Genomic DNA, 26,982 nt, shown 5'->3' on the forward strand with positions numbered 1-26,982 from the left:
GCCTGTAAGTCTTTTCGCTCAAAAAAGACCATCCGGGATCGAAGAGCTCGACGCACCATGGCACACTCATCGACCGCGGCTCCACCGGACATCTTCGGAGACGACACCAGAGCTTCGGGGCAACAACACACCGAGCAGGAGGAAGACGTAGTCAGCGCTTCCAAGGCCGACGACTCCGACGTGGAGGAGATCACACCGGCGCAGAGGGTCGTGAGTACTCTACCCCCTCCCACCATCGCGCCCAAAACCAAAGAGACTCAGGTTACACCCTCGCCTGCAGGCCTGGGTAAAACCAAGCACACAGCTTCGATCACCCCACCTTCGGGCCCGGTGTCAAAGCCTCAAGTCTCACGGCAGCTCGGGCTCGAGCCAGCCGACGCCTGGTGCCGATAAACACCGTCCGGCACCGAAGAAAGTGACGCCCAGCTCGACTCCGAAGCCAACTGTGCCGAAGCCTGGACTCTCGGTGCCGACAAAACACAAACACAAATCCCCCGGCACCGACGCTCCGGCGCCGAAAACTACTTCGACACCGAAAAAACCGGAGGTTCCAAAAAGGCATGGCACAGAGAAACCATCAAAATCCTCGGCTCTGAAAACATCGGCGCCAGCGGACGATTCGGTGCCACTGGACCGCTTTACACCAGATCCTTTACAAAAGACCTTATTTAAGGATCCAAAGACTGGGCTATTGACTTTAGTTGTCAAGAAAAGACGTCTTGACACACCGGCTCCTCCTCCACCGCCCAAGCGGAAGGACTCTGCTACTTCTCCTCCCAGAGTGCCCTCCACCTCTTCCACCCCCTCCCAGGTCTCCCCCACCCTTGCCTCATCATTCCCCGACCCCAGATCCGGATTACGGGGATCCAGATTATGACCCGGCGGACGCCCCAATGGACCCTACTTCACCGGGGACCCCAGACCCATGGGAAGATTACCAAAACCCTGACATACCGGATGTGCCTCAGGACGACCTATACCCATCCAGGCCGTCTCCCCCAGAGGACTCATTAGGGTTTCACCACTTAGTGCAGAGAGCAGCACACTACCATGGGGTGGAAATGCATAGTGAACCAGTGGAAGACGACTTCTTACTGGATACATTTGATATTCAGGATAAGTCCACAGCTATCTTGCCCATACTTAAGGGTGTCACCAAGCATGCTGCAGAGGTGTTCAAAGACCCTGTCAGGGCCAGGGTCTTAAACCCTAGAATAGAAAAAAAGTATAAAGCGGAACCCACAGACCCTACATACATTACGGGCCCTGCTCCCTTAGATTCCCTAGTTGTGTCCACAGCTAGAAAGCGGTCTAACTCCCAGTCCTCAGGAGAGGCCCCACTGCCAGATAAGGAATCCAAACTTCTATACGCGTCTGGCAAACGCACCGCCTCACAAGCCGCGAACATCTGGCGCATTGCAAATACACAAGCACTGCTTGCGCGCTATGACAGAGCACACTACGATGAGCTTGAGGCTCTTATACAGCACCTCCCAGAAAAACACAAACGCAAAGCTCATGACCTGATACAGGAGGGTAAGCTAATTACTAACACCTCCATTAAATGTGCCCTCGATGCAGCCGACACTGCTTCTAGAGCCATAAATACTAGTGTCCTGCTTCGTCGTCATGCCTGGCTCAGGATCTCAGGGTTCAAGCCTGAAGTCCAGGCATCCATACTAAATCACCCCTTTGACCAACAAAATCTCTTCGGGCCAAAGGTAGACGAAGCATTAGAAAAAATGAAAAAGGACACAGACACAGCAAAGTCTATGGGGGCATTACAATCACAGACCCCTAAACGCTCCTTTCGACGCTCATCCTTTCGTAGCACAGGCAGAGGCTACTCCACCGATAGCGCCTCTACCTCCTACAAGTCCCCTCCTCAAAATACCTTTTCAAAGGGCTACCAAAGGGGTGGTTACAGAGGCAACAACAATAAGGGCTGGGGCGATACTAACACCACCCGTTCTTCCACCCCGCCCGCACAATGACTCCCCTCCGCTCCCCCCAGACCATCCCACTCCGGTCGGGGGCAGACTACAAAACTTTATCAACGCATGGGAATCCATAACATCGGACAAATGGGTGACCCAAATTATTCGGCCAGGGTACTGTCTCGAGCTAACATCTACCCCACCCAATATCCCACCAAGGCACCGTCCAATGTCTCAAGAACACTCCACACTGCTCAAACAGGAGGTGCTCTCCCTCCTCCAAAAACACGCTATAGAGCAAGTCCCCGTCAATCAGAAAAATCTAGGGGTCTACTCTCTGTATTTCCTAATACCGAAGAAAGACGGGACCCTGAGGCCCATTTTGAACCTCCGGCCTCTAAATGCATACATACATTCAGACCATTTCCACATGGTCACCCTACAACAAGTCCTCCCGCTCCTCTGTCAGGGAGACTTTCTCACTACCTTGGATCTGAAAGACGCATACTTTCACATTCCAATACACCCTTCTCACAGGAAGTACCTCAGGTTTGTGGTGGACGGTCAACATTACCAGTTCACAGTTCTCCCCTTCGGGGTCACCACCGCACCACGGGTGTTTACCAAATGCCTAGCAGTTGTAGCAGCACACCTCAGACGTCAACATATTCACGTCTTCCCTTACTTAGACGACTGGCTCATAAAAGCCGCGTCCTACAACCAAATGTGTGCAACATACCAACAGCACCATTCAACTGCTCCACCAGCTAGGCTTCACGGTGAACTACCAAAAGTCCCACCTCCTACCATCTCACACAAAGCAATATCTCGGGGCCACTATAGACACCTCCAAAGGTATTGCCTATCCAAACTCAGCCAGAATCGCAAGCGTACAAGCCTTGCGCCAAACGTTCCTTCCTCAACACTCTCTTCCAGCAAGAGTGTTTGTGAAGCTCATAGGGATGATGGCATCTTGCATTTTCATAGTGCCCCATGCAAGACTCCACATGCGTCCACTTCAAGAGTGCCTAGCACGACAGTGGAACCAGGCCCAGGGACAGTTGACGGATCTGGTGTTGGTGGACGGCCGCACCCATCACTCTCTGCAGTGGTGGAACACCACAAACCTTTCCAAAGGGTGGCCGTTCCTGGACCCGTTTCCTAAGGTGATTCTAACAGCGGACGCATCGCTTTCCGGCTGGGGAGCGCACCTCCTACACCTCACAATGCAAGGTCTATGGACGCCACAGCAAAAGTCGCTCCACATCAACCATCTGGCGCTCTTGGCGATCTTTCTAGCCCTAAAATCCTTTCAAAAACAGATTTCAGCCAAAGCAGTCCTCATTTGCACAGACAATATGACTGCAATGTATTATATTCAAAAACAGGGGGGGACACACTCTCCCCAGCTCTCCCGCTTAGCCCAGAGCATATGGAGATGGGCAATTTCACAAAACATCTTTCTCCTGGCACAGCACGTCCCAGGCATACAAAACACCATGGCAGATCTGCTCAGCAGACAAACGCAACAACTACACGAATGGGAACTGCATCCACAGGTTCTTCGCCCATTCTTCCAAAAGTGGGGGCATCCTCAGATAGACCTCTTCGCCACCCACGAAAACAAAAAATGCCCAAGCTTCGCTGCCAGATACCGACACCCATTGTCCAAAGGCAATGCGATATGGATGAACTGGTCAGGCAAATTTGCATACGCCTTTCCACCTCTCCCGCTAATTCCATTAGTGGTAAGGAAGCTACAACAGCACTCCCTCACACTCATTCTGGTAGCTCCAACATGGGCCAGGCAGCCGTGGTACACCACACTACTACAGCTCTCGGTGGTACCACATCAAAAACCGCACCTCTCCCCATGCCTCCTAACTCAGAACCATGGAGAAATCAGGCACCCGGACCCAGCTCAGCTCAACCTTGCGATCTGGCTCCTGAAATCTTAGAATTTGGGTACCTTAACCTTCCCCCTGATTGCATGAACATTATCAAGGAAGCCAGACGTCCTACCACTCGAGCATGCTATGCCGCAAAGTGGAAGAGATTTGTGGTTTACAGCCGTAACAATACGATCAACCCTTTAGATGCATCCATACAGCACATCATATGCTATCTGCTCCATCTTCACAGGTGTAACCTGGCATATTCATCCATACGCCTACACCTAGCAGCGATTGCTGCTTATCTACAAAACAGACAGCATTTATCACTGTTCAGAGTGCCCGCTATTAAAGCCTTTATGGAAGGCCTTAAACGAGTAATTCCTCCCAGGGCACCACCTTCCCCTGTATGGAATCTAAATGTAGTTCTTACAAGGCTAATGGGTCCGCCCTTCGAACCAATGCATAAATGTGAGCTACAGTTCCTCACCTGGAAAACAGCTTTCCTCGTAGCTATCACTTCCCTTAGAAGGGTTGGTGAAATACAAGCGTTCACTATACAGGAACCCTTCTTACAAATACATCACAGCAAAGTGATACTTCGTACAAATCCAAAGTTTCTGCCCAAAGTCATTTCCCCCTTCCATCACAATCAATCGGTGGAATTACCTGTCTTTTTCTCGCAACCTCAATCTGTTGCGGAAAGGGCCCTACACACACTTGATGTTAAGAGGGCTTTACTGTACTACATACAGAGAACACAACCTTTCAGGAAAACTAAACAATTATTTGTTTCCTTCTCTCCACCACATAAAGGCAACCCCATCTCTAAATCGGGGATAGCTAGGTGGATTGTAAAGTGCATAAAAATTTGCTATCAAAAGGCAAAAAGAACATGATCTGTTCCGCCTAAAGTCCACTCTACAAGAAAGTTAGGGGCTTCTATGGCTTTTCTAGGGAATATACCCTTAGATGACATCTGCAAAGCAGCCACATGGTCTACACCGCACACCTTCACAAAACATTACTGTGTAGATGTGCATTCCAAGCAGCAAGCTAGGGTGGGCCAGGCTGTACTAAAGACACTTTTTCAAACCACTGCAACGGATACCGGTGGTCGCCGCGAAGGTTGGGTACTGCTATATAATCTATGGTAAGTGTACAATCTGCAGCTCATATGCCTCGAACGGAATATGCTACTTACCAGTATGCATCTGTTCTTGGCATGTAGAGCTGCAGAGTTGTACACGACCACCCGCCTCCCCGGCTACCTGTATCCGTTCCAGTCCATCTTATTTAGATACAACACACATGGGTTTCTCACTGTTATTACTACGCTCCATCATTTCCCTGTTGGCGAAAAACAATCTGAGGATGGAGCCGAAGCCCATGCGCAGTACGGACCGAAGGAGGAGTCACCGAACTCGTGACTTCCAAAGAACAAAAACGAACTGCAAACATCCGGGCCCAACACCAGATGGCGGTCTATGCTAAGTGTACAACTCTGCAGCTCTACATGCCAAGAACAGATGCATACTGGTAAGTAGCATATTCCTTACCCTAAGCAAACTAGCTCAGTTGATATGGCAATGGGCTATACTAAAGAGAATCAGTCTGCAAATAATTCACCTACCAGAAAAAGACATCACAGAAGCAGATCAGCTCAGCAGGCAGAACAGCGGCTCACACAAATGGGAAATAAAGCAGAAGAGTCTACAATAAGTATTTAGACTCTGGAGTACACCAACAATAGACCTATTGGCAACAGCGGAGGAAGGCAAATGTCAATTCTTCACCTCAAGGTTTCAACACCATCAAAAGCGAATGCTCAGTCACTAAATTGGTCACAGGCATTTGCCTACTACTTTCCTCCGATCCGCCTACTACAGCGGGTATTGGAGAAAGGCAGACAACCAGGAACATATCTAATTCTCATAGCCCGTCAGTGGACAAGACAAACCTGGTACTCAAGCCAAATCGAACTGTCCAAGGGACAAATGACCAGATTCATGGCAGAAAAAGACCGTCTCATAATTCACCAGCCAAGAGATTTCTAGAGAGTTCAAAAAGATTTGCACCAGTAAGGAAGACTCCAGTCCCTATGTGGAGCTTAAACACTGTTCTAACTACTGGGTCCATGAATTGTTTGTGCACCACTCTCCATTATCCACATGCTTACTAGAACAAAGGCCAAACACCTATGAAACTAACCCCACCTCAATCCCTCACTGCGCCTTGGAGTGACTGATCGTTCAAGGACCAGACATGTGGAGGAAATAAATTGATTTAAAAAATAATCTTGGGGAGAACTGGGTCCTAAACTGGATCACCCTAAATCCCCATATCCCAGCTGAAGTAAATTGCGTATGATTGAGGAATTGTCTTAAAAACTTGACTCAAAGATTGTGGATTCATGATTTTCATCTTATCCTCCTGCATTTCAACAAACAATACAGACTGTAAATAGTTTTGCCCTACTTTTCCTCTGTATATGAAAAGACTATTGCAAAAAGGCAGCCGGTGCGCTACAAAGTACCCCAAAATAGTAGAGATTGGCATATATCGACTTTGACCATATCATGATGGTTTTTATTTTAATTTTATTTTTTATAATTTTTTTTATTACAGTCGACAACACTACGTACATTACAGTGTAGATAGATTTCTTTATACTTGGCTTAGACTTCCAAATCAGTACATGAGCACCTACATAATTGCTGCAATGTTAATTACGGTGTCGGTGGGTCATCATGTGTAGGTATGTTGGGGGGGGGGGGGAGGGAGGGGGTTACAGATCTCATCTCGGTAAAAGTGCCAATCATTCCAGATTTGTGACAATTCTCGAGCTACATATACTGTTTTCTCTCTAAACATGCGCCAGTCCATGTCCCTTTCGCAGGCCTCTGTCGGTGCGTGCACAGCTCCCCACAGTTGCGCTATATTTCTTTTTGCCACCATAAGGCCTATTGTTACCCACATGGCGCGTTTGCTATTCAAATCTGTGGGCTCCCACACATTCAGGAGACACCTCTTAGCTTCTGGACGGATAGTATGTGAGAGCACTTCACTGATGATCTTGTGTATTTTATGCCAGTATCGTTGGATGTGTTCGCCTTCCCACAATATATGCATGAAGGTTCCTATACTACCGCAGTGTGTCCTACAAGTCCCATCACCCCCCGCTCCCATTTTCACTAGAGTAGGCCCTGTTATATATACTCTGTGTAGTATCTTTAATTGGACAAGTCGCAGCCTTGCCGATATAGCCACTTCTCGCGGGGACGCCACCGACCAGTCTTGATCATCCATGATGATACCGTCTCTGTCCCACTTCTCCCTTATGTCTCAGAGTAAGTCACTTGCGTGATTAATTCGTTTTTTATATGTCCAGGAGATTGCCTTGGACGGGAGGTAGCCATCCAACAGCCTATCCTCGAGAGGCGAGGACTCCAGAGGGAGTGGTCCCTACCGGAAGTACCGCTCGCAGTGCGTGGTGAACCTGCATGTATCTAAAGTATTCTGTATAGGCCAAGTCAAATTCTTGTTGCAGGGATGCGAAGGATTTTATGTCCCCCTTTTACCCAGAGGTCTCCTATCTTCGAGATACGTATGAGGTCCCATTTGTTGAAACCTCTCGACTGCCACAGGTTCCCACGCAGTTCCAAGTCTTATAGGGGAGTGGCCAGCGTCAACCTGTGGTCCCACCCCAAACTTCTGTTGACTGCTTGCCAGAATTGTACCGAGTGTTTTGTCAGACGAGATCGTCCACTTTTAGAGTACAACGCTCTGTTATAATGACCCCCAGGCCGTAACCAGCGATCCATGGCATAGCCTGGGTCGTCTATTCGGCAGTAAATGCCATGGTTAATGGTGGGCGGGTGTGCTGCCCAATAATACATTTTGAGGTCAGGGAGGCCAATACCTCCATCGTACCAGCCGAGATTGAGTTTGGCGAGGGCTATACGAGGTTTCCCATTCCATAGTAGGTTCCTTTCGATTCTTTAAAATATCTGGCAGGAACTAAGTCGGGGGAGCTTTGCAACACGTATAAAAAACGGGGCAGGGACATCATTTTGGAAAGCAATGTGCCCTCCAAATTACTGTATCGCGCTCCAGTGTTTGTAGGGGTGGCAGGAGGTTATGCTGAAAGTGGTGTGCAGGATCCGTCGTGATAAAAATGCCCAAGTATTTGAAACCTGACATCGTGATCTGTGCCGGGCACCCTTTCGGGAGGCCAGGGGGGGATCCTTTGAGGACATATATAATCGATTTACCCCAGTTGATCGAGTAGCCGCAGTATCTACCAAAGACTGCGCATATATCTAGTACACTTATAAGTGACGCCTTAGGTGAAGTCAGGAAGAGTAGGATGTCATCCGCAAATAGGGAAATGCGGTCTTCCCAATTTTCTGCCCACCACAGTTCCCGAATCACTGGATCTTTACGGACCCATAATGCCAATGGCCCCAATGCTAATGCGAAAAGGAGGGTGGAGAGCGGCAGCCCGGCCGGGTTCCCCTTCCAAGTTCAAATATTTCTGACTTTTTGTTATTAACGACCACTTGGGCGAGGGGCTCAGAGTAAAGGAGTTTATTCAATTGGGTGAAGCGTGGTCCAAAACCCATTTTTTCGAGGACTGCGAAAAGGTATGGGCATTCGATGGCATCAAGAGATAAAATTACCGCTTCTTGAATAGTGGCTACTCTCCCCATCATCCCGTGCACTCTACACAAATTCAGCGCGGTGGTTCGTTGAGGCATGAAGCCCGATTGGTCCTGGTGAACCAGCCTGCTAATTACTTTGAGCAAACGGCTGGCAAGGAGTTTGGCTAAAATCTTGGGTTCTGCATTAAGCAACGATATTGGCCTGTATGAGGCACACACGGTCTTTGGCTTGCCCTCCTTATATATTGTCACTAGTGTCGCAATCCGTTGGTCCCTCGGGAGTATTCCCTGGTCCCTACTCTCCTCGTACATCTCCCGCATGTATGGTGCAAGTTTATCTGGTCAAAGTTTATAGAGCTCGATTGGTAGGCCGTTCGGGCCCAGAGCTTTCACTGACCTGAGACTTCTAATTGCCTGAGCTATCTCGTCGTTAGTCAGGTCACTTTCTAGCAGTGCGAAGTCATCAGTCGAGAGGGTCGGGAGAGTAATGTCTCTGAGCAATTGTTGAGAATCAGTTGTTGTGTACGTTGTCTGTGAGTGGTATATGTCGCTGTAGTGTGCCACGAACATGTTCGCAATTTTCTTTTTTTGCAGAGATTTTTTTTATAGCGTGAACTTGATCCGAATCCAATCAGGTATCGGAGCGCTTTACATAGCACCAGTTAAGTTACATTAGGACAGACGTTCATTCTTTGTTAGGCACAAGGAGATTAAGTGATTTGCCCAGAATCACAGGATGTTCAGCGTCATTACTGTGAGAAAGTGGCTCTGTATATACTGTTCCCTAATAGGTACAGGGTGTACAGTCGACAGTCCCCAAGGGTTTGACCGAGGCTAAAGTTGGATATAACCTTACTCTCTAAAGTGGTAGCTTGGTCAAGCAGTAAGGCAGTATCCGAGGACAGTGTAAAGCATTTGTTGTACACACTCAGTCAGCAAATGGTCTCACACACTCTAACTGAACTCTAGGCCAATGGTTTATATATAAAAATATATGCTTTGTTTTATTTTAGAACCAACACTTGGCATTAAAATATACTTTCTCAGAATGAGATGCTTTATATAAATACTTTTGCAATATGCAATTGACTTTTGTAAACAGTTACAAGTGGTTGCAATAGGCAACACTATTTTAAACACAACAATGCATTGAGCTCAATGGAAATTTAAAATTATTTATTACAGATTACTTTTAAGATTACTTTTGGAATTCCAGGACTGGATCCTAGATTCAGTCCTGGGTCAGTACTTCGAATCAAGTGATGAAAGTCGACTTAATTACTGTGATGATTTTTAAACAATATTTAGCTATTTTAAAAGTTGACACAAAAAATATTTCAGAGAAAACAGTCAATGATTCCCTATGGAAGAAAATTCAAGTTGCAGGTACAGTATGTTCTTGTTACTTTTGTAATCCAGTACTGGGTACCTAGACTCGGTACTGGGACCTTTATCTGAAACAGGTAAGTAATTACGTTTTCAGATATTATACGATTTTTAAAGAATATTTAAAGATTGCAGAAATTGACAGAAGAAATTTCACAGAAAAACAGTCAATGATTTCCTATGGGAGAAAATTGGGTTACCGGTAAGCACAGTTGTAAGTATTTTTCAGAGTCCGTGCTGGGCATCAAGATCCAGCACTGGGAGCTCACCTAAGAGCAGGTGAGTATTTTCAGTTACTCGGCTGATTTTTGGTGAATATTTTAAGATTTGAAAAGTCCACACTTAGAAGAAATTTCAGGAAAAAGCCAGTCAATGTTACCCTATGAAGAAAATAGTTATCGGTTTAAAGGTAAGTACTCAACTGGCAGAGTTGAGGTTCTGGGCATAGACTCAGGGGTCCCCCAGGGTCAGGTAGGTACAGTTGGTTCACCCTCAGCGACTCTAGGGTGGCCGGGTGCAGAGAGAGTTAGGCCCAATGTTATCCTATGAGGGATAGGGGGACCTTGGTTGGTGGCTGCTGAGTGGCAAGCCACGCGGCTGTGGGAGCTGGGCTCCTGGTCACTTACTCTGGGCAAGTGGGGAAGTAGGTAGGTGTAGAGGTTGCACTGTCAGGGCCACTCGGGCGGCTGGGTGCAGGGTGCTTTAGAGCCTTCGGGCGCTCAATTGATTTCAATGGGAAATCTCCGGTTTAGAGAAAAACTGCAAGCTCTGGGATGAGGATTCTTCAGGTGCCACCACCACTTCGAGAGGTAAGTTGGGTAGTTAGAGGATAGGTAGGTACCCTGGGATTGGGCACAGGGGGCCGCGGGGCGCCGCGTGCAGGGGTGCCTTTTGGTGTTGGGAAATCTTACCCTCTGTTGATCGCGGTAGGGAGGGCACCTTGTTCTGAGTCTGCAGGCTTCTTCAGGAGTGTTGAGGGAGGTCCTTGGGTGCCGGAATTGGGGGTCCCAATCGCCGTGGGGTCGTCTTCGTGGTCTTTGTTCACTCCGGCACTGGCCATGCTTGGCTGGAGCAGTGTGTGCTGGGTTCGCGGTTCCGGGCTGCTGCCAGGCATTAGAGGTAGGTTTTGAGTAGAGCCTCTACTCATGGGAGTCCCAGGGGCTTAGAGCCAAAAGGTAACCAGGTCCTCCGGGGTTTGTGAGGTTGCTGGCCACAAGAGATGCCGGGTTGGAGCAGGAGCAGGTTCGAGGGTCGACAGGCCAGTAGGGCTGGAGACAAAGCAGTTGGTGTCTTCCTCTTCTTAGCAGCTGCAGGGCAGGTCTTCTTTCTTCTTGCTCTTCTTTGTATTTTGGAATCTGGGGAAGGAAGGTTCAGGGTGCCCCTAAATACTAGATTTAGGGGCGTTACAGGTAGGTGAAAGGCAGGGACCAATGGGTCCCTGTCCTGGGGTGGGTACACCCCATATCCTGCCTCTCTCCTGTGGGAGGGGGGCAGTAGCCTAGTCCTGATAGGGTAGGGCTTCCCATCTTCAAGATGGCGAGAGCCTGGAGATGTGCTTCACCTCGCCTCCCCCACCTGAGGTGTGGGGGTTGGCAGGCTGGCACATCCCCTGTCCTTACTTGGGGTTTCCGGCCAAGCTTCCTGCCAGAGTGGGGGGTAGCAGTGGCCTGGGGAAGCTCACAGAGGCGGCATGCCTTTGAAGCTTCCCCCTGCCCATCCTGGGGGAGGAGATTTAGCACCTCGCCCAGGATGTGCATTGTTGCAGGCCCAGGAGAGCAGGGGCTCTCCCACCCATGGGTCCAGCAACATGTCTGCTGTGTGGCAGCCTAGGCAGCCTCAGAGCAGACGTGGATTGTAGGTTAGGTTTAAGGGGTCATCTCTAATATGCCCTCTGGGGTGCTTGGTACATTAAATCCCACACTGGCATCAGTGTGGGTTTAATGTGCTGAGAAGTTTGATACCAAACTTCTCAGTCTTCAGTGTTGCCATTATGGTGCTGTGGAGTTCGTGTTTGACGAGCTCTCAGCACCATGTACTCTTAAATGGCAGCACTGCACTTACAGTGCTCAGGAATGGACCTGGGTACTGTAGGGGTACAGGGCTCCTGCGCCCACACCATTGGCATAAGGCACCCAGCTAGAGGGGTGGCTGATGTATGCCATGGCAGTGTAGGTGATGGGCATGGCACACAGGGATGTGTGCCATGTCGACTTTGTTTTGTCTTGCACCCAGACACCCATGTGTGTGTGTGTGTGTGTGTGTACACAGGGCCTCTAACGGTGGCACAATGAGTGCTGTAGCCCTTGGAGGCCTTCCCTGGTCGTAAGGCCCAGGGTACCATTTACCAGGGCCTGACATGCGGCCAGGGTTTGCCAATTTGGGTTTTGTGTGTTTTAGGGAAGGAGCATAGGCCCTGGGCACCTGATTGGCAGGAGCCCAGGGCACACTCAGTCAAAGTACATTCAGCAAAAAGTGGGGGCATACCATGCAAGAAAGATGGCACTTTCTCACAATTACAGAGACTCGATCCGAGGTCGAGCTCCCTAGCCGTTAGGCCAACTTCTCTATTCTATTGCATGTGGATCAGTGATTTTTGGCCGGTCTTGTCTTCTATCTCCCGCACCAGTTTACTTGCAAGTTCTTTCTTGTCCAGCCATTCAGTGAGTTTCCCCGCCTTGTCTCCCAAGTCATATATTCTTCCCTGCGTCTCCCGTCCCATGACTTTGGCCCTGTCCGTCACTATCGACTTGTAGCTGTCCCTCATGAGTTGTAGGACATGAAGCTTTTCTGGCATCACCTCCCAGTCAAGGTCTCCCTCTAGCTGAAGGATTTCATCCTCTGCTGCGACCAAATCTTTTAATTTTTCCTTCCGCACCCCTGCTATCTGGTAGAGTGCCTGCCCTCTAATTACAGTTTGGACACCTCCCACATTGTCTTGTGGGATCGTACCGACCCCTGATTTTCCTGGAAATAAAGCTCCATTGCCTCGTACAGTGCTGTCCGGACTCCTGGGTTACGGAGGTGCCATGGGTTAATGAGGGCGACTCTACCCACCCTCTGTTGTCCAGTAACAAACTGGGCCCATATAGAGGAGTGATCCGAGATGCCCCTCGCCATATGTCTTACTTCCTGAACATGCTGTTCGGGACGCCGGTATCAATAGGTAATCCAGGTGTGATAGGCTATGGTGTGCTCCTGAATGATAGGTGTGTTGGATGCTATCGGGATGAAAAGACCGCCAAACATCAATTAGTCCCAGAGTTTCTAGGAAGTCTGGCAGCCACCGGTTAGAGCAGCGGTCTACAATCTGTGGGGCGTGCCCCCCTGGAAGGCCGTCTGTGTTCCTAGGGGGGCACAAACTGGTCTGCAATTACATGCAATTGAAGATAGCCTGGAAGCGGGAAAGGCTCGTTTCTAGTTATCTTTATTTACATGCAGCATTTAAGGTCCATAAGAAAGTGCGAGGAACGTAGTACGTAGTGGAATGGGCAGGTTCAGGGAATGTGGAGACTGGGTTAAAGACATAGCAAAAATAGAAAAAAAAATCTGCAACCTTTTTTTCACCTTCAGGTAACTGCATAATAAAAATGCGCACATACCTCAAAATAAAAATAAATGCAAGTTAAACTAATCCAATGGAAATACTCTTTTACCTTTTGAAATCTCGGTTAGCTAATGTGATCACTGCTAATTACTTTGTGTGTGACCAGAAAGTCACAGAATTAAATCCTTAATGGCGCAGTGAAGAATAGTGGCTTATTTATTTACAGTGCTACGGGGACGAAGTGTGTGACGGAACGCACTGTGAATGTCATTATTTTAAAGTAGAATTAAACAGTATAAAACAGGCTGCTGCAAAATACTGCTTAAGATAAAAGAACTGCTTTATATTATAAAAGGATATCGTTCAGTGAGAAGCATTCAGACTATAGCTAGTGTAAATATTTGATATGTGTCCATTAAAAAGGGTGCACTCTTTTTAATGGACACATATATTAGATCTCAAAATAAATAATTATTTGTCTCCGTGCAGCTCCAAGTGACCATTAACTAAAACCTACACTGGCTCCAAAGCAGCCTTTATATTTGGTGATTAATCACTTGCACACATTTAGATTTCTTTCAGGTATGGGGCATCCTGGTGAGAAGGCAATTTTTTTCTTTAACAGTGCTCTACTCCTCCCCCCGCTTGCATGTTCTGTGAGTGGTCACTTGATCCCAGTTATGTCAGTCTTACGATGAAAAAGAATGTGGGGGGGTTAGCATTCGGGCCCACCTCACCATTTCTTAGCATGGAACAGGGCCCAAACAACAGAGGGAGGGAGAGGGGGGGCTGAATGTACTTTTTTTGTTCTTTTACACAAAGCGGCAGAAAACATTATTTGGGCATCTGACCTATAAGTGATGGCCTTGTTCAGTTGGCACAGTAGACAATTTGCTTTGTAGGGCTGTATGTATCATTTGTGCCACAGCTCCTTTAGAGACCCAGGGCCTACTTGCTGTGCCAGTGTTGCCTTGGTCCTCAGAGCAATGTACCAAGGGACGGGAAAATTGAAGCATAGGAGACAACTTGATTTGGGCATCAGAGATATGGGGGTGGATGATGAGAGATCAGAGGGAGAGGGATGGTGTGAGATGGGAGCCTATGTTGTTAACAAAGGTCACAGGCGACAACAAGTTACTAGCTATCATTAGTGAAGCCGGAGTAGTGATGCTTTTGCCCAGGGGCCCATTGCATCACAATTATGAGTGTTTTACTATAGAAAAGTGGCATGAGGGCAGTAGACACCCTTGGTGCAAAAAGGGGGCAACATGCAGCAGCTCATTTTTTTTTCTAGAAAGACTGAGCTTGTTTTGAGATTGAAGTGATGGTTAGACATGGTGGGGAATGAGTGAAAGAAGAGGAAATAGCCAGCTTCTCAGGGCTACAGCCATCATTAGTGCAGCAGGTGGAGTGCATTGGGGCCCACGGCACCCCAATTATGGAAAGTAGTGTGTTAGTCAAATCTGTTCTTGCTTGCATGCTGTTGCTTTTTTTGTAAGTCCATACTCCACACTAAAATTGTACCCCACACTAAACACATGTAGTGTGGAGTACAAGCTATAGAGGAGCACACCTAAAATGATCTCATGATCCCCCACCCTGCGTTCATCATTACCCCTTTCCAAATCCTTGCCATATAGTTTTGGAGGAGGGCCCCCCCAATCAGAAGGCCATCCGGGATCTATAGGAGTATGGACCCCAAGTATTTGAACGCGAGCCCTTGGAGGCCCGGAGGCACATACACCGACATCAAGGTCAGCGTTTTCCCTTCCCATTGCCCCGTGATACCCATGTATCTGCCCCAGGTGTCAGCCCACGTTGAAGTAACTACCTTGGGTAAGGAGTTTTTATGCATTATTCCTGTTCCCCTCGAGCCCGTGGTGAAGCCCGAATGCGCAGCCAATCGGTATCCCCACCTATTGACGGCCTTACAAGTGTTACCCACCAGGTGTGTTTCTTGAAACATTACCACATCTGGGGCGTGTCGCTTTATATGTTGCAGTACTACACACCGTTTGATTTTATCCCCCAGACCATTAACATTCCAGCTCATTAATTTGATACTCTGCTCCCATTGTGTACTCATCAGGACCTACGTGTTCCCAGTCAAGTAAAGCGATAATCTATGGCACCTTGTCGACTCAACATAAACAAACAAATCAACAGCCCCACCCAACAACCCCCCCTTCCCTGCTTCCCTGCACTATGGGCTCAGAACTGCCCATCGCTCACTTAATGCAGAGTGCCTGTCGCCCAACAATTACCTAAAAGAAGAAACTGGGGAAGAATAAGGTGTTCTGTCACCGTCACCGCCCCCCCCCCCCCCCCCATCCCCCTCCTTCCTGCCCCCTTCCCAACAATGTTATTCATGGAGTTCCCCGGGCAGTCAGGCTGGAATTACAGTACATTTACTAGTCCGGAGCCTTCGAGGGCACATCCGCCTCAATGGTGCTCTACCTGTTCCTGCACCTGGCAGGCAATGTTCAATAGTGAGTGAGTGTCATCCCGGTCATCACTTTGCAAGTGTTCGGTTCGGGTAGATTCAGTGGCCACTGGAGTTGTGTTCTGCTGCCTCTCTCCAGCGTGATGATTTTCTTGATCACTGTTTCTACAAAGTTCTTGTTGAGGTTTGCTTGCATCCTTTATGACACTGTTTAGATTCTGATCTAGCCTTGGTATTTTGCACATCTTAATGCTGTGTGAATTGACTTGTTGGAGTAAAAATTGTTAGCTTGGTGGTTCAGTAGTTAAGGATTTGAATAAATCGGATAGCCTTTTTATCAGAATTTGACTGTTTATTGATTTTGAAAAACAATAAGTCGGGAATTTGTCTCTGGTTCAGCAGTGAAGCAGTTAACTTTTTGGCAGTGGTGATTTAAAAGCCATGGCCCCTAAGAGTTAAGGCGTGAGCAAAAGTTCATCCTGAGATCTTAAAACCTAAACCGCTTGTAAAGACTTAGCCGAGAACGAAGAAGATAACTACAGGCGGAAAGCAATGTTTGTGCTGAAGACACTTTGACTAGGTGGTAATCTGCTTCGTCATCGGAAGCTAAAGTAATTAGGACAATGCAGGGTGGAGGTATGATGTCCGAGCTCGAGAGACAACCAATCTAGCAGCAGCAACTGATTGAAGCTTTTGAATCAGACAGGCAGGCCAAGATACAAAGAGTTGCAGTAGTCCTGTATGGATGTGTTTCAGGTAGCAGAGTTGAGAAAATCAGCTCCTGAGTACTGCATTATCCTGATCCGCCATGGTCCAGACAAAATCTATCTTTATTCTGAGCACACTGACAAAGTTACGGTTGTCAATGGAGGGAAGGCTAAGAAAAGGTGGTCTGAGAACAATGACGACCTGACATTGATTTTCCCCCCCCCCTCCATTTAGTTTGAGATACTTTAAGCTTATCCACTTCTTTATAGCCGTGTGGCTGATGACTTGATGTCTCCTTGGATCTCTAACTTAATCTGTGCGATCCACGTAGACACACAGCTCAAAACCATGAGAGCATGTGGAATAAGTCAGTGGAATTGTATGTATGTACACACACACACACACTAAAATTCACAGTTAGGGCACTCCTCAATCCAGGGGTTTTGTTTTCAAGGATTTTTTGTTGTTTTTAAACGCAATTTAAAATGTTTAAAAGACAACTGTGCCCACATTACAAATTTTGGCAAGCCTGTTCAGAAAAATATAATGATTGAGCATGTTAAAATGCTGCTAAAAGATCTGAAAAAATCCCCATAGCAAATAGATGGCTTTTAGCACAACTACTAAGATCATTCATACCTGATAGCACTGTTACTTCTGTACCAAGGCCAGGAGGAAAACAAATTATGATGGATGGATGGATTGTTTTGTTGCAAATCCTGTAACTGGAGAAAATTAGTTAAGTAGGTAGGTAGTTGGATAAAGTCTCCACACTTACAGAAGCTTTTAAGGCACAAAACATTTTGGTCATCAGAACATTGTTTAAAATGACATGTCTATGCTGTCTCACTGTTCCTATACTGTGGATTAAAAAGACCACTGTCACTAGAAAGCATATACTGCTAACAAAACTGATTTCAACCAGAAAGTTTACATCTGGGGATCATATAGAAGAGATTGGAACACAAAAGGAATGAGGATGAGTTAAAAGGTTCTCACCATTTCATACTTTTGTAGTCTTTCTCCCTCACAAACAGTTAATCTTCAATCGGCTTGCCAGTCATCTCTTGGCACAGTTTAATTTGACCCTCTTCAATTTGGCTTCCATATCCCACGTTGTACCAAGGTGGCTCACTCTCTAGTTAGAACTCTTCATTCCCTGTTCCCTCTCATCCACTTTATTCTCCATGATTTGAATATCATATTCAGTATTTTTGACTGATGTACCCAACAGATTTGCTTTTCTTGGCTACGCCAGCATCACTGGTAAATTACTCATGCCGTACTTCCCTCTACTTCATTAGTTGTGTGGTGCTTGACAATCTCCACACTTTCCTGTTTGTTATGGCATTTCCTCTGGCTTGCTCTAGGCCTGTTTGCTTTTTCACTTCACACCACCTCTTATAATGTCTTATTCTCCTCTTTCAGATTCCTTTGCGCATCTTTTCCTCCCATTAGGTAATATCTGCACACTCGTATTTGCATTTAACTGACTTCTATGGGCTCCTGAATGGGCCTATATACACCCATTTTATTTCATCTAAAACTGGAAACCTTTATTTGGTATCTTCATTTGGTCCTGCTCTCCTACCTATTAGTCACATTTAATGTTGTTGTTCCTCCTTTTTCCTATGCCAGAAATGTGAAGTGCTATTCGATTTAAATATGCATCTAAACTTTATTTTTCCTCTCCCACGGAACCTTGTTCTGGCTCTGCAATATTAGGAACAGTTGACCTAGGTGCCAGTCACTCATTAACACACTGGTTATTGGCAATTTAATATATTCCATTGGCCTGCTTGTGAGCCTTCTGAAGCATTGCTTGCCTCTATTTGTTGTTGAGGTGTTTGCAGCAGGTGCAGTTTTTAGTCTCCCACACCCCATACCGATGCCCCTTCAGTGCCAGCAAGCAAGATGCACATTTCCTTGCCGCTACTGGACCCAGTTAAAGTTCCTCCCTCTGCTGGCTGCTCTAATCTGGCCAAATAACCTCTTCTTACCCTCAAGAATAGCCTTCTGCGACCCTTGTCGTCCTATCTCTTTTAAACCCACCAATTTGCTCCACCCAACTTCTGCTCACTCCTCTTATTCGGTCCCTGCACTGGAACCAGTCTTGGGGCCACTCCATCTATACCAGCTTTCAAGAATACCATTCTTTTCAATTTTCTGAGAACCATCAATACTGATATATGCTCTCCTCTCCCTACAAACATGATCCCCTTGAAGTTAATATTTTCACCACATACTATCATGTATGGGGTTGGTGGACCTCTGATTGGCATCTCCTTCTTGCGCATCACAGAAATCATTGTAAAAATGTATCTCTTATATGTTGTACTGTTACCAGCTCGTCCATAGCCACTCCGCATGTCACTTAACTGCGTTTAGGTACTATGGTACACTTTGCTCTACAGGTCGTTACTGAGGTTTCTGTTGCTCTTCTACCAAATTGGGGCTTCTGTCTTTCTCAATGTGACCAGCCTGCAGTCAAGATGCACTAGTCCTTGCTTGGGCTTGTGTGTAAACCCCAAGCCTTATGTTTAACAAATTTGCTTTATTGATCGTTTCTCTTCCTTTGTAAATGGTTGTTTTCCCTCTTTTGAAACATGCCTTTTTGATATTGTAGGCGTGGACTCTCGGATGGCGGAGGAGGGCCCCCAGCCAAACTTCGAGACTTTGAAGGTGCAGCCAACAGGTAGGTGCAGATTTTAATAGTTTGTGTGGTGGCTGTTTTTGAGCAGCACATTTGAATTTCTCAGACAAGGACAGCAAGAACACTGAAAGATAATTTTTCAAATCGAGAGTGTTGGCCCCAATAGTCCCCGAAAGGCTGAGATCTGACTGTTGTAGGATAATTATGGGCCATGTGGATGCTTCTTATTTAACTTCAATAAATGTTAATTTTCCTCAAGTTATTATCTTTAAAAGCTTACTTAACTTCTACCCTCAGACCTATGTTATATCCCCTGCTTTCAAGCACTCCGGCATTACTTTTTGTACTGTTTGACTGGTGGGTTTAGAAACTGAGTATTAGATCAGGTGTCCTTAACAGAATTACAAATCTTGGTTGAGTAATGATTAAAGAGTGGCTTGTTGGGATTTTGTATTTATAAAGCACATTCAACATGTCAAGCATAAAATTACACATTTATCCCTTACTTTAACATTTTTAAGTTGTACAACTTTAACATGTTAAAGTAAGGGATGTTTTATTTGCTCCAGGTAGTACATGTTACATTTAGGGCTGACCTGTTTATAGAGAATTCACTCTGTTTTTCTTTCGAAAGGCAGGGGGCAGAGCGTCGGACAAGGAGAGAGACACGCCAGGAAAGTGACGCAGAGGAAGAGGAAGATGTTAAAAAGGTATAATTGAGATTTGTAAAGGCGTGGTTTCAGCATTGAGCTTTTGTTTTGATGAAGTATTGAGTTTTCTACTTTTGTTTTATAGCCTGCGTTGCAATCCTCTATTGTTGCTACCTCCAAAGAACGCACCCGCCGAGACCTTATTCAAGATCAGACTATCGATGAGAAAGGAAAGCAAAGGTACAGTATGTTATGCACTTTTGAAATTTTTAGATGCAATTGTTTAAATAAATTATGTTGCAGAGTAATGACAATTGGTAGCATTCACAGGTCAAGCATCTGTTTCCTTGATGAAATCTTAAAACACGCTTTACTAAACCTGTGCACATTCCAGTGGAGGTTATGGAATCCTGTGCCTTCGTTCTCCTTACTCTGGAGAAACCAATTTTGTTAACATTGACGCTCTCCCAGGTACTTTTTTTTTCGCTATTCCTCTGCATTTTCCATGAAACCGTTGTGGTGCTTTACACTCACTTAACGTTTCTTCCAAAAAGTACTTAGTTACGTTTACCACTGGAGACCATTCTATCAAAGAGTAAAACTCACATTTACTGGTTTCTGCAGACCCATTCACATAAAGGGAGAGTTTTCAAATGTCCCTGGTCCATGTGCAAACCCTTCTTCTTGCCCACTATTGAAAGCAGCTCGGATGTGCTACATTAAGTGGCAGTAGAGTAGCAAGTGACTTTAGCCCTGTGGCTCTAGATTAAAAAAATTACCACGTTGTGGTTTTTAACATAAAAAATCTGAAACTGTATTCAAGTCATTTGTTCTTTGTTCTCACTGTTCTGGGGAGCCTGTATAAATACTTTAATTGAGCATCTTTCAAATGAACCAGGACTGTGTTGACTGTTTAATCGATTTTTCACATATAAAATCAAAATTTGTTTGAGGTCCTTCAATGCATTGTTTATCATGGTGGTTAAGTTAACTTTTTAAATCAGCTATTCCATACCTCAATCTGGGTTTTTTTAAGCAGCGTGCATGCGTCACAAACATCTAGACATCAATAGAAATGTTTGCTTTTGTGTTGCCTGTACAAAGCATATATGCTCTTAAATCACTGTTTTTCTTCCTCTTGTCTTCTTTAGGAATCGGCGGATTTTTGGCCTGTTGATGGGGACACTTCAGAAATTTAAGCAAGAGTCTACAGTTGCATCTGAAAGGGTATGTCGACTTTTAACGTGGACAAGTATTTTGCAATCTGCAGTGTTTCTCAATAGCCCCACGTTGTGCAGAAAGCACCATCTGTCTTCACAACATTAGGGAAATAGCAGTCGGTGGTTTGAGAAGTCTTATCTGTCATTGTCCCCAAATTAGGTATTGCACTTCTGAGGATGTCCTTTTATTTGAGTTTTTTTAAGTCCTGCATTCCTTTTGGAATTTCAGGATGTGCTTTGCGGTAGTGTGTGGTGGATACGTTTTGGATCAGAGGTCAGGCTTATTGGTTGGAATTTACTGTAGAAGCTGGATATTTGAACATGTTGCCATTGAAAGGTCGTGTTCCTCAATACATGGCAGCATGATCCTTGTTAATTGCTGGTTTAAAATGTTGTGTGTATTTGTGTAACAAGAGTGATCTAGTAATGGCAAGATGGAGTTTGACAACTTGATTATTTATGGATTCTGGTCCTTGTGACAATGTACCTTGACTGCAATTAACTATCTTCTAGTACAAGATAACTAGGAATTCAAATTTGTGTAGTATTGGTATCGGTCTTCAATGCAGTACTATACTGGACCAACTGTAATATTGCACTAACGCCTTCCAGCCCAGTACATGCCTAATAAGTCTTTTTAGCAGTTGTGCCCTTGTACATGCTCTCCTTTGGGATGAGGTTTTCTTTAATTTAGCTGCAAGTTTGTGTAGACCACATCCAAATTAAAATGGTGCTTGGAGCTTTTAGTGTATTTTCCAGCAATTTAGCATCACTTCATGCTGGTGAATATTAACTTTTTTTTTTTTTTTTTTAAATAAGCTGGGGGTTGTGGATGTTGGACCATAAATGGAACTGTAGGTATAATGGTGAAAATTTGTCTATCTTGTTAGAGAGGAGGTTCTTATATAAATGTTGAGACCTACGCTGACTATCATCGATCATGATTACATGAGTATAGTGGGCGACTGTATATCACAGACTGCCGCCTCATCAGAATCTGCAGCTTGGGGATTCTCAGACTTCCAGAAAGCTAGGGCAGACAGTTGTTGTGTAAACTTCAGTGACTGAAGAAGCATATTGTGTCTAGTGCGTCCATTGTGGCACTCAACGTCATGGATTTCAAAGTCTTCAAGGCCCTTCCTTTTGCATTCTAGTGTGTCTTCAGAGAGTTGCCAATCGGCAGGTGCATCACATTGACATTTCTCCAGCTCCTAAAGTAAAGGCTGTAGTCTGTCTCTAGGTTTCACCAAGAGGAAAAGCAAAAACTCAGACCTATACTCAATGGCAGTACTTCATTTAGAGGTGTGTCCTATATTTGTAATTCTCCAAGATGACCGGGTTTCAGAGAAGAGGTGTACTACTAAATCTACATTGTCATGAAGGTCATATTCTCTTACCTCTCAAAGTCTCATAGTCACTCAGAATATCACCAGTAGGTTATAAATCGGTGGACTGTAGGAAGCTGGCTCTGTATATACTATACCAAAGTAAGGTATAGTGTGCACAGGATCCAGTTGATCCCCAGAACTATATCAGAGGCTAAAGTAGATCATACCTTACTCTCTTTTGTGGTAGTGTGGTTGAGCACTCAGGCTTATCAGAGGGTAGTGTTAACCTCTTCTGTGCCCATGACTAGATAGTCTCGTCATGGAGCACGGTCGCGCTGTGCCCATGACGAGACTATCTCGTCATGAACCCCACCCACTAATGAAACGCCCGGCACAGGAGGGGGAAAGGGCGTGGCACAGAAGGGGTTAAGCATTTGTCGTCCACACTCATGCAAGAAATGATGCCACTCAGTCAATGACTGAATCAGAGACTAATTGTTTGTTTACAAAGTTATTTTGTTGTTTTTATTTTAGAACCAAGAATTCCTTAGTTGCAGGTAAGTTATGCTTGTCATACAATGTTACTTTTCAACAGTCAGTGAAGGCTGGTTTGGTAGGAGCATTTAGATCACTTTTGCAGTTGAGAAAACAATTGGTAAACTGTTCAAAACCACTTGTAATTGCTTTCAGATTACTTTGTGATTGCTTGTCTAGTTCAGCATGAAACGCACTCCTAACACAGTTTATGTAACACAGGACATTGGTAAACAGGTTAACTCTGGTGAAGCTACTAAGTTGCTTTTTGTTGCAGTATGAGACAGATCAACACAGAAGAATTTTCAGAGAAAACCCCCCAATTCAGTCTTAAGGGAAAAACGAAGTGTTAAGTTTGCAGGTAAGTAAACTATTTTGGGGTTGCAGTTTTGTAGAGTAGAACCAAAGTTCAGGTTGGCACCTAAGGGGCATCCTCAGCTGGACTAGGGCGGCAGAGTGCCAATGCTAGCCAATGGAGCGAATGTGCATCTCTGTTGGGGACTGCTCATGGGCAGGCCTCTCTGTCAAGGGAGCCAAGCTCCTAGGGTTAAGGTAAGGGCAAAGGTAGTCCCAGGTTGGCACAGTGTCCAAACCACCACCACCAGCGGCCAGGTGCAGGGTGCTCAGGGGGTGTCTGGAGCCTAATGCTTTTAAATGGAGGACGTCTGTCACGGAAAAGGACTGCAGACTGGAGCCAGAAGACTGGATGAAGGGAACCACCGACCGGAGGATGAAAAAGAAGAGTTGCTGGGTACCAGTACATCGTCGGTCAGGCACCTCAGGACTAAGGTGCTGCGGGTGAAGGTGTCCTTTCGTGTCTGAATCTTCTCACTAATTCTGGTCTATTGGGGGGTCCTTCAGGATGAGGCTTCAGACATCTAGGATAAGGGCGGTGGAGGTTGTCCAGCAATGGCAATCGGGTCGGGATCACCGGGGGGACCTCGTTGGGCAACTTGGGCTGTGGGCGTTGGGTGCAGAGTGGTGAGAACTCAAAAATCCGACTGGATCTGGAGTCCTGGCTTGGGTTGCTGTTGGACAAGTCCAGTGTCCACGAGAAAGGAGTTCTTTAGGAAGGCGGGGCAGGTCTTTGGAGGCTGCTGGCTGCAGGACACACCTAGTTTGCTTGCAGGGGGTCAGAGCAGGAGACAGGCCGGTAGGGATAGGGCCAAAGCAGTTGTCGTAATCGTCGTCCTCTTCTGCAGCACGGCTCTTCTGTCTTTCTTCTTGTCACGGAGAATCTGAAGAGGCAAGGTTCGGGGGTTCCCTAAACTCAATTTAGGGGTGTTACAGCGGTGTGCAGGTTGGGGCCAATGGGTCCCTGCCCTGGGAGGTCAACACCCCCTAGTATGCCACCCTCCAGTGGGCGCAGCATAGGCCTCTTCCTGATTGGAGGGATCCCCCCCCCATTGACAAGATGGCTAGGACTGAGATGTGGGCTTCACCACTCCTCCCCAGTGGTTGGAGTTGGCACAGGTGTTCCCACTTGTTCTAGGTTTTCCCACCTATTCTCATGCTCAGACTGGAGTTCAGAAGCTGTGGGAGCTAGTTGCTAATAGCAGCAAAATGCTGGGCAAAGCTATTAAAGCGGCAGTCGTTTGAACCTCTCACATCGGGGACCCTGCCCATCCTTAGGGAGGAGCGGTACAAAAGGGGGTGGCGATGGACAGAGCATCAGAACCAATCACACTCACACCCAGTCAACAGATCTGGGTTTGATCCATCACCGTTCTTTAGCCCACTCTGCCACCCCAGTTCAGACATGGCCATATGCAAATCAGTCTGACCCTGTGCCTCATGGGAACAGTCCAGCCCGAACTGCAAAGCCATGCCTTCCCTGGACCGGAAACAATTTTCCTAGGACTGGTTTCTGGCATTTCAGCCGTCTTCAGCCAGGCTTGCTTGAATCCAGTGGCAAAGTGAGCAAGGGACTCACGTCTGAGTATACCCTTGCCAGAAACCGGTCCTAGGAAGCTTGTTTCCGGTCCAGGGAAGGCATGGCTTGGCAGTTCGGGCTGGACTGTTCCCATGAGGCACAGGGTCAGACTGATTTGCATATGGCCATGTCTGAACTGGGGTGGCAGAGTGGGCAGGGGGCCCAGAGGTGTGCCAGTTAGGAGGATCCCAGCACACACTTAGCTAAGTTGGTATCGGGTATCTGGCAAAAAGTTAGGGTTTAACCATGCTAAAACTCTGGTGTTCGAGGCATGTGGGCTGCTGAATTCATATCTGTGCATAGATCGCCGCCTAGTGTTGGGTCCGGATGTTTGCACGTTGTTGTCCTGGAAGAGTCTTCGAAGTATCCTTGGATAGGTGACTCCTCCCATGGACTACAGTGCGCATGGGCATCCTCTCCATCCTCAGATTGTTTTTTTCCGCCATTGGGTTCGGATGTGCTATCTTAGCTCAAGTTAGGAAAAACTTTTGTCGAGGCCACAAGGCCTTTAGTTCGCGTCGGTACTGTTTATCGATCGGGTTTCGATACTTTTTGTTAGTTTACTAACTTTCAGCACCGACTTTGTTCGCATTTGCCTGTCCATCGACTCTACTTCGACGATGGAATCCAGGACGCCATTCAAAAGGTGTCCGGTATGCAATGCGAAGTACCCACACATCGACGTCCATCCGGTGTGCAACAAATGCCTTTCGCCGGACCACGACGAATCGACATGTATGGCCTGTGCCCGGTTCCGTTCAAAGAAGACTCTGCGGAATCGTCGAGCGGCGAGGCTCGAAGCGCAGCACGCGGCACCGGCCCCAGCTGACATCTTCGACGAGGCTGACGACGTCGAAGAAGTAGAAGTCTTACCCTCCAGTCCCGTTTCCGAACACGAACACGAACCCGGATCGGACGAGGCCGACGAGTCACTCTTCCACAGAGGTGAAGACGACACCGAGGTAGGAGACGACGAGGAGGCCTTAGGAGCCGAAGAGAGTAGCTCCGATGATGAACAAGGCCTACCTGTTCAGACCGAAATTTCACCAGCGCCACAGACTATGGCTCCGGTCGAGGGATCGCCTTCGGGCCTTACCCGAGACCTATCACGCAGTCCTTCGGCCCCGCCCTCGGGCCCGGCCTCGGACGTTCAGCGGCAGCCATTACCGCTTAAGCCAGCTGGTTTCCCTTCCACGAAACCGAAACCGAAAGCTGCTCAGGTTCCTACGAAACCGAAACTGAAAGTGGCGCTAGTCGGATCGAGGCCTTCAACACCTTCGACGCCAGCGCACCGGGTCGGCACCGACCGCACCAAGAGAGACTTCGGTGCCGAACTCGAGACGGGCGACATGGGAGTCGACAAACGGAAGAAGGTCATCGGCGCCGACAAACCTGCCCGGTTACCGGCGTCGACGCCACCGACACCGAGGGCCGTCCCGCCTGCTACGCCTCGCAGCACTCCCTCGACGACACCAAAACCTCACGTGTCGAAGACGTCGACGGTGATCTCCGCACCTCGACTCGATGCGCCACGGGCGCAGAAGATATCTGCAGCCGCCTCGACGACCCTGGCGGGGGCCACGACCTCTAAGGCGCCCCGAGTACGGCCTGGCGCGATGCCAGGCTGCAGATCCAAGGACGCCCTCCAGGACCCGTCGGGTTCCGGTTCGGCTCCGGCGGTTTCGTCGGTGCCGACCAGCATTACCTTCGGCTTGCCTCCACCCACAATCCCGAAGGCGTTTCAACTCAGGACACAGGTCACCAAAACTGCGGTTACACCTGTCGAGCCGTCTCCGTCACACGTCATCGACGCCGACACTGGCAGGATGATTCTCCACGGCCGAAGGATAACTTCGGAACCGCCATTGGAGCCTTTCAGGATCCCGCTAAAGAGGAAGCTGCCTGTGGACTCAGAACCTCTCCTGTATGAACCCTTCTATTCACCCTACCAGGATCCACACCGGGCCTCCCCCACACGCTCCGACACGGATGCATTGGGGGACTACTTGGATGAACAAGTCCCCTACCATGTGGACACGGACCCTGATGACCAGCAGGACCCTGACCAAACTTGGGGCGACCCTGCAGAC

The 26,982-nt window shown here is 47.2% G+C and overlaps 1 protein-coding gene across 1 annotated transcript in view; it reads left to right on the forward strand.

Moving 5' to 3' along the window:
- The window catches only part of PNN (pinin, desmosome associated protein), a 126,300-nt gene that overhangs the window by 23,672 nt on the left and 75,646 nt on the right, over nt 1-26,982 (forward strand). Inside the window, exons 3-6 of the mRNA XM_085626928.1 lie at nt 19,201-19,269; nt 19,862-19,937; nt 20,023-20,117; nt 21,029-21,104. Of these exons, the coding sequence (XP_085483054.1) occupies nt 19,201-19,269; nt 19,862-19,937; nt 20,023-20,117; nt 21,029-21,104 (316 nt within the window). The remainder of the gene's footprint in view (nt 1-19,200; nt 19,270-19,861; nt 19,938-20,022; nt 20,118-21,028; nt 21,105-26,982) is intronic.

Source organism: Triturus cristatus, chromosome 9 (assembly GCF_964204655.1).
Source record: "Triturus cristatus chromosome 9, aTriCri1.1, whole genome shotgun sequence".
NCBI classification, from domain to species: domain Eukaryota; kingdom Metazoa; phylum Chordata; class Amphibia; order Caudata; family Salamandridae; genus Triturus; species Triturus cristatus.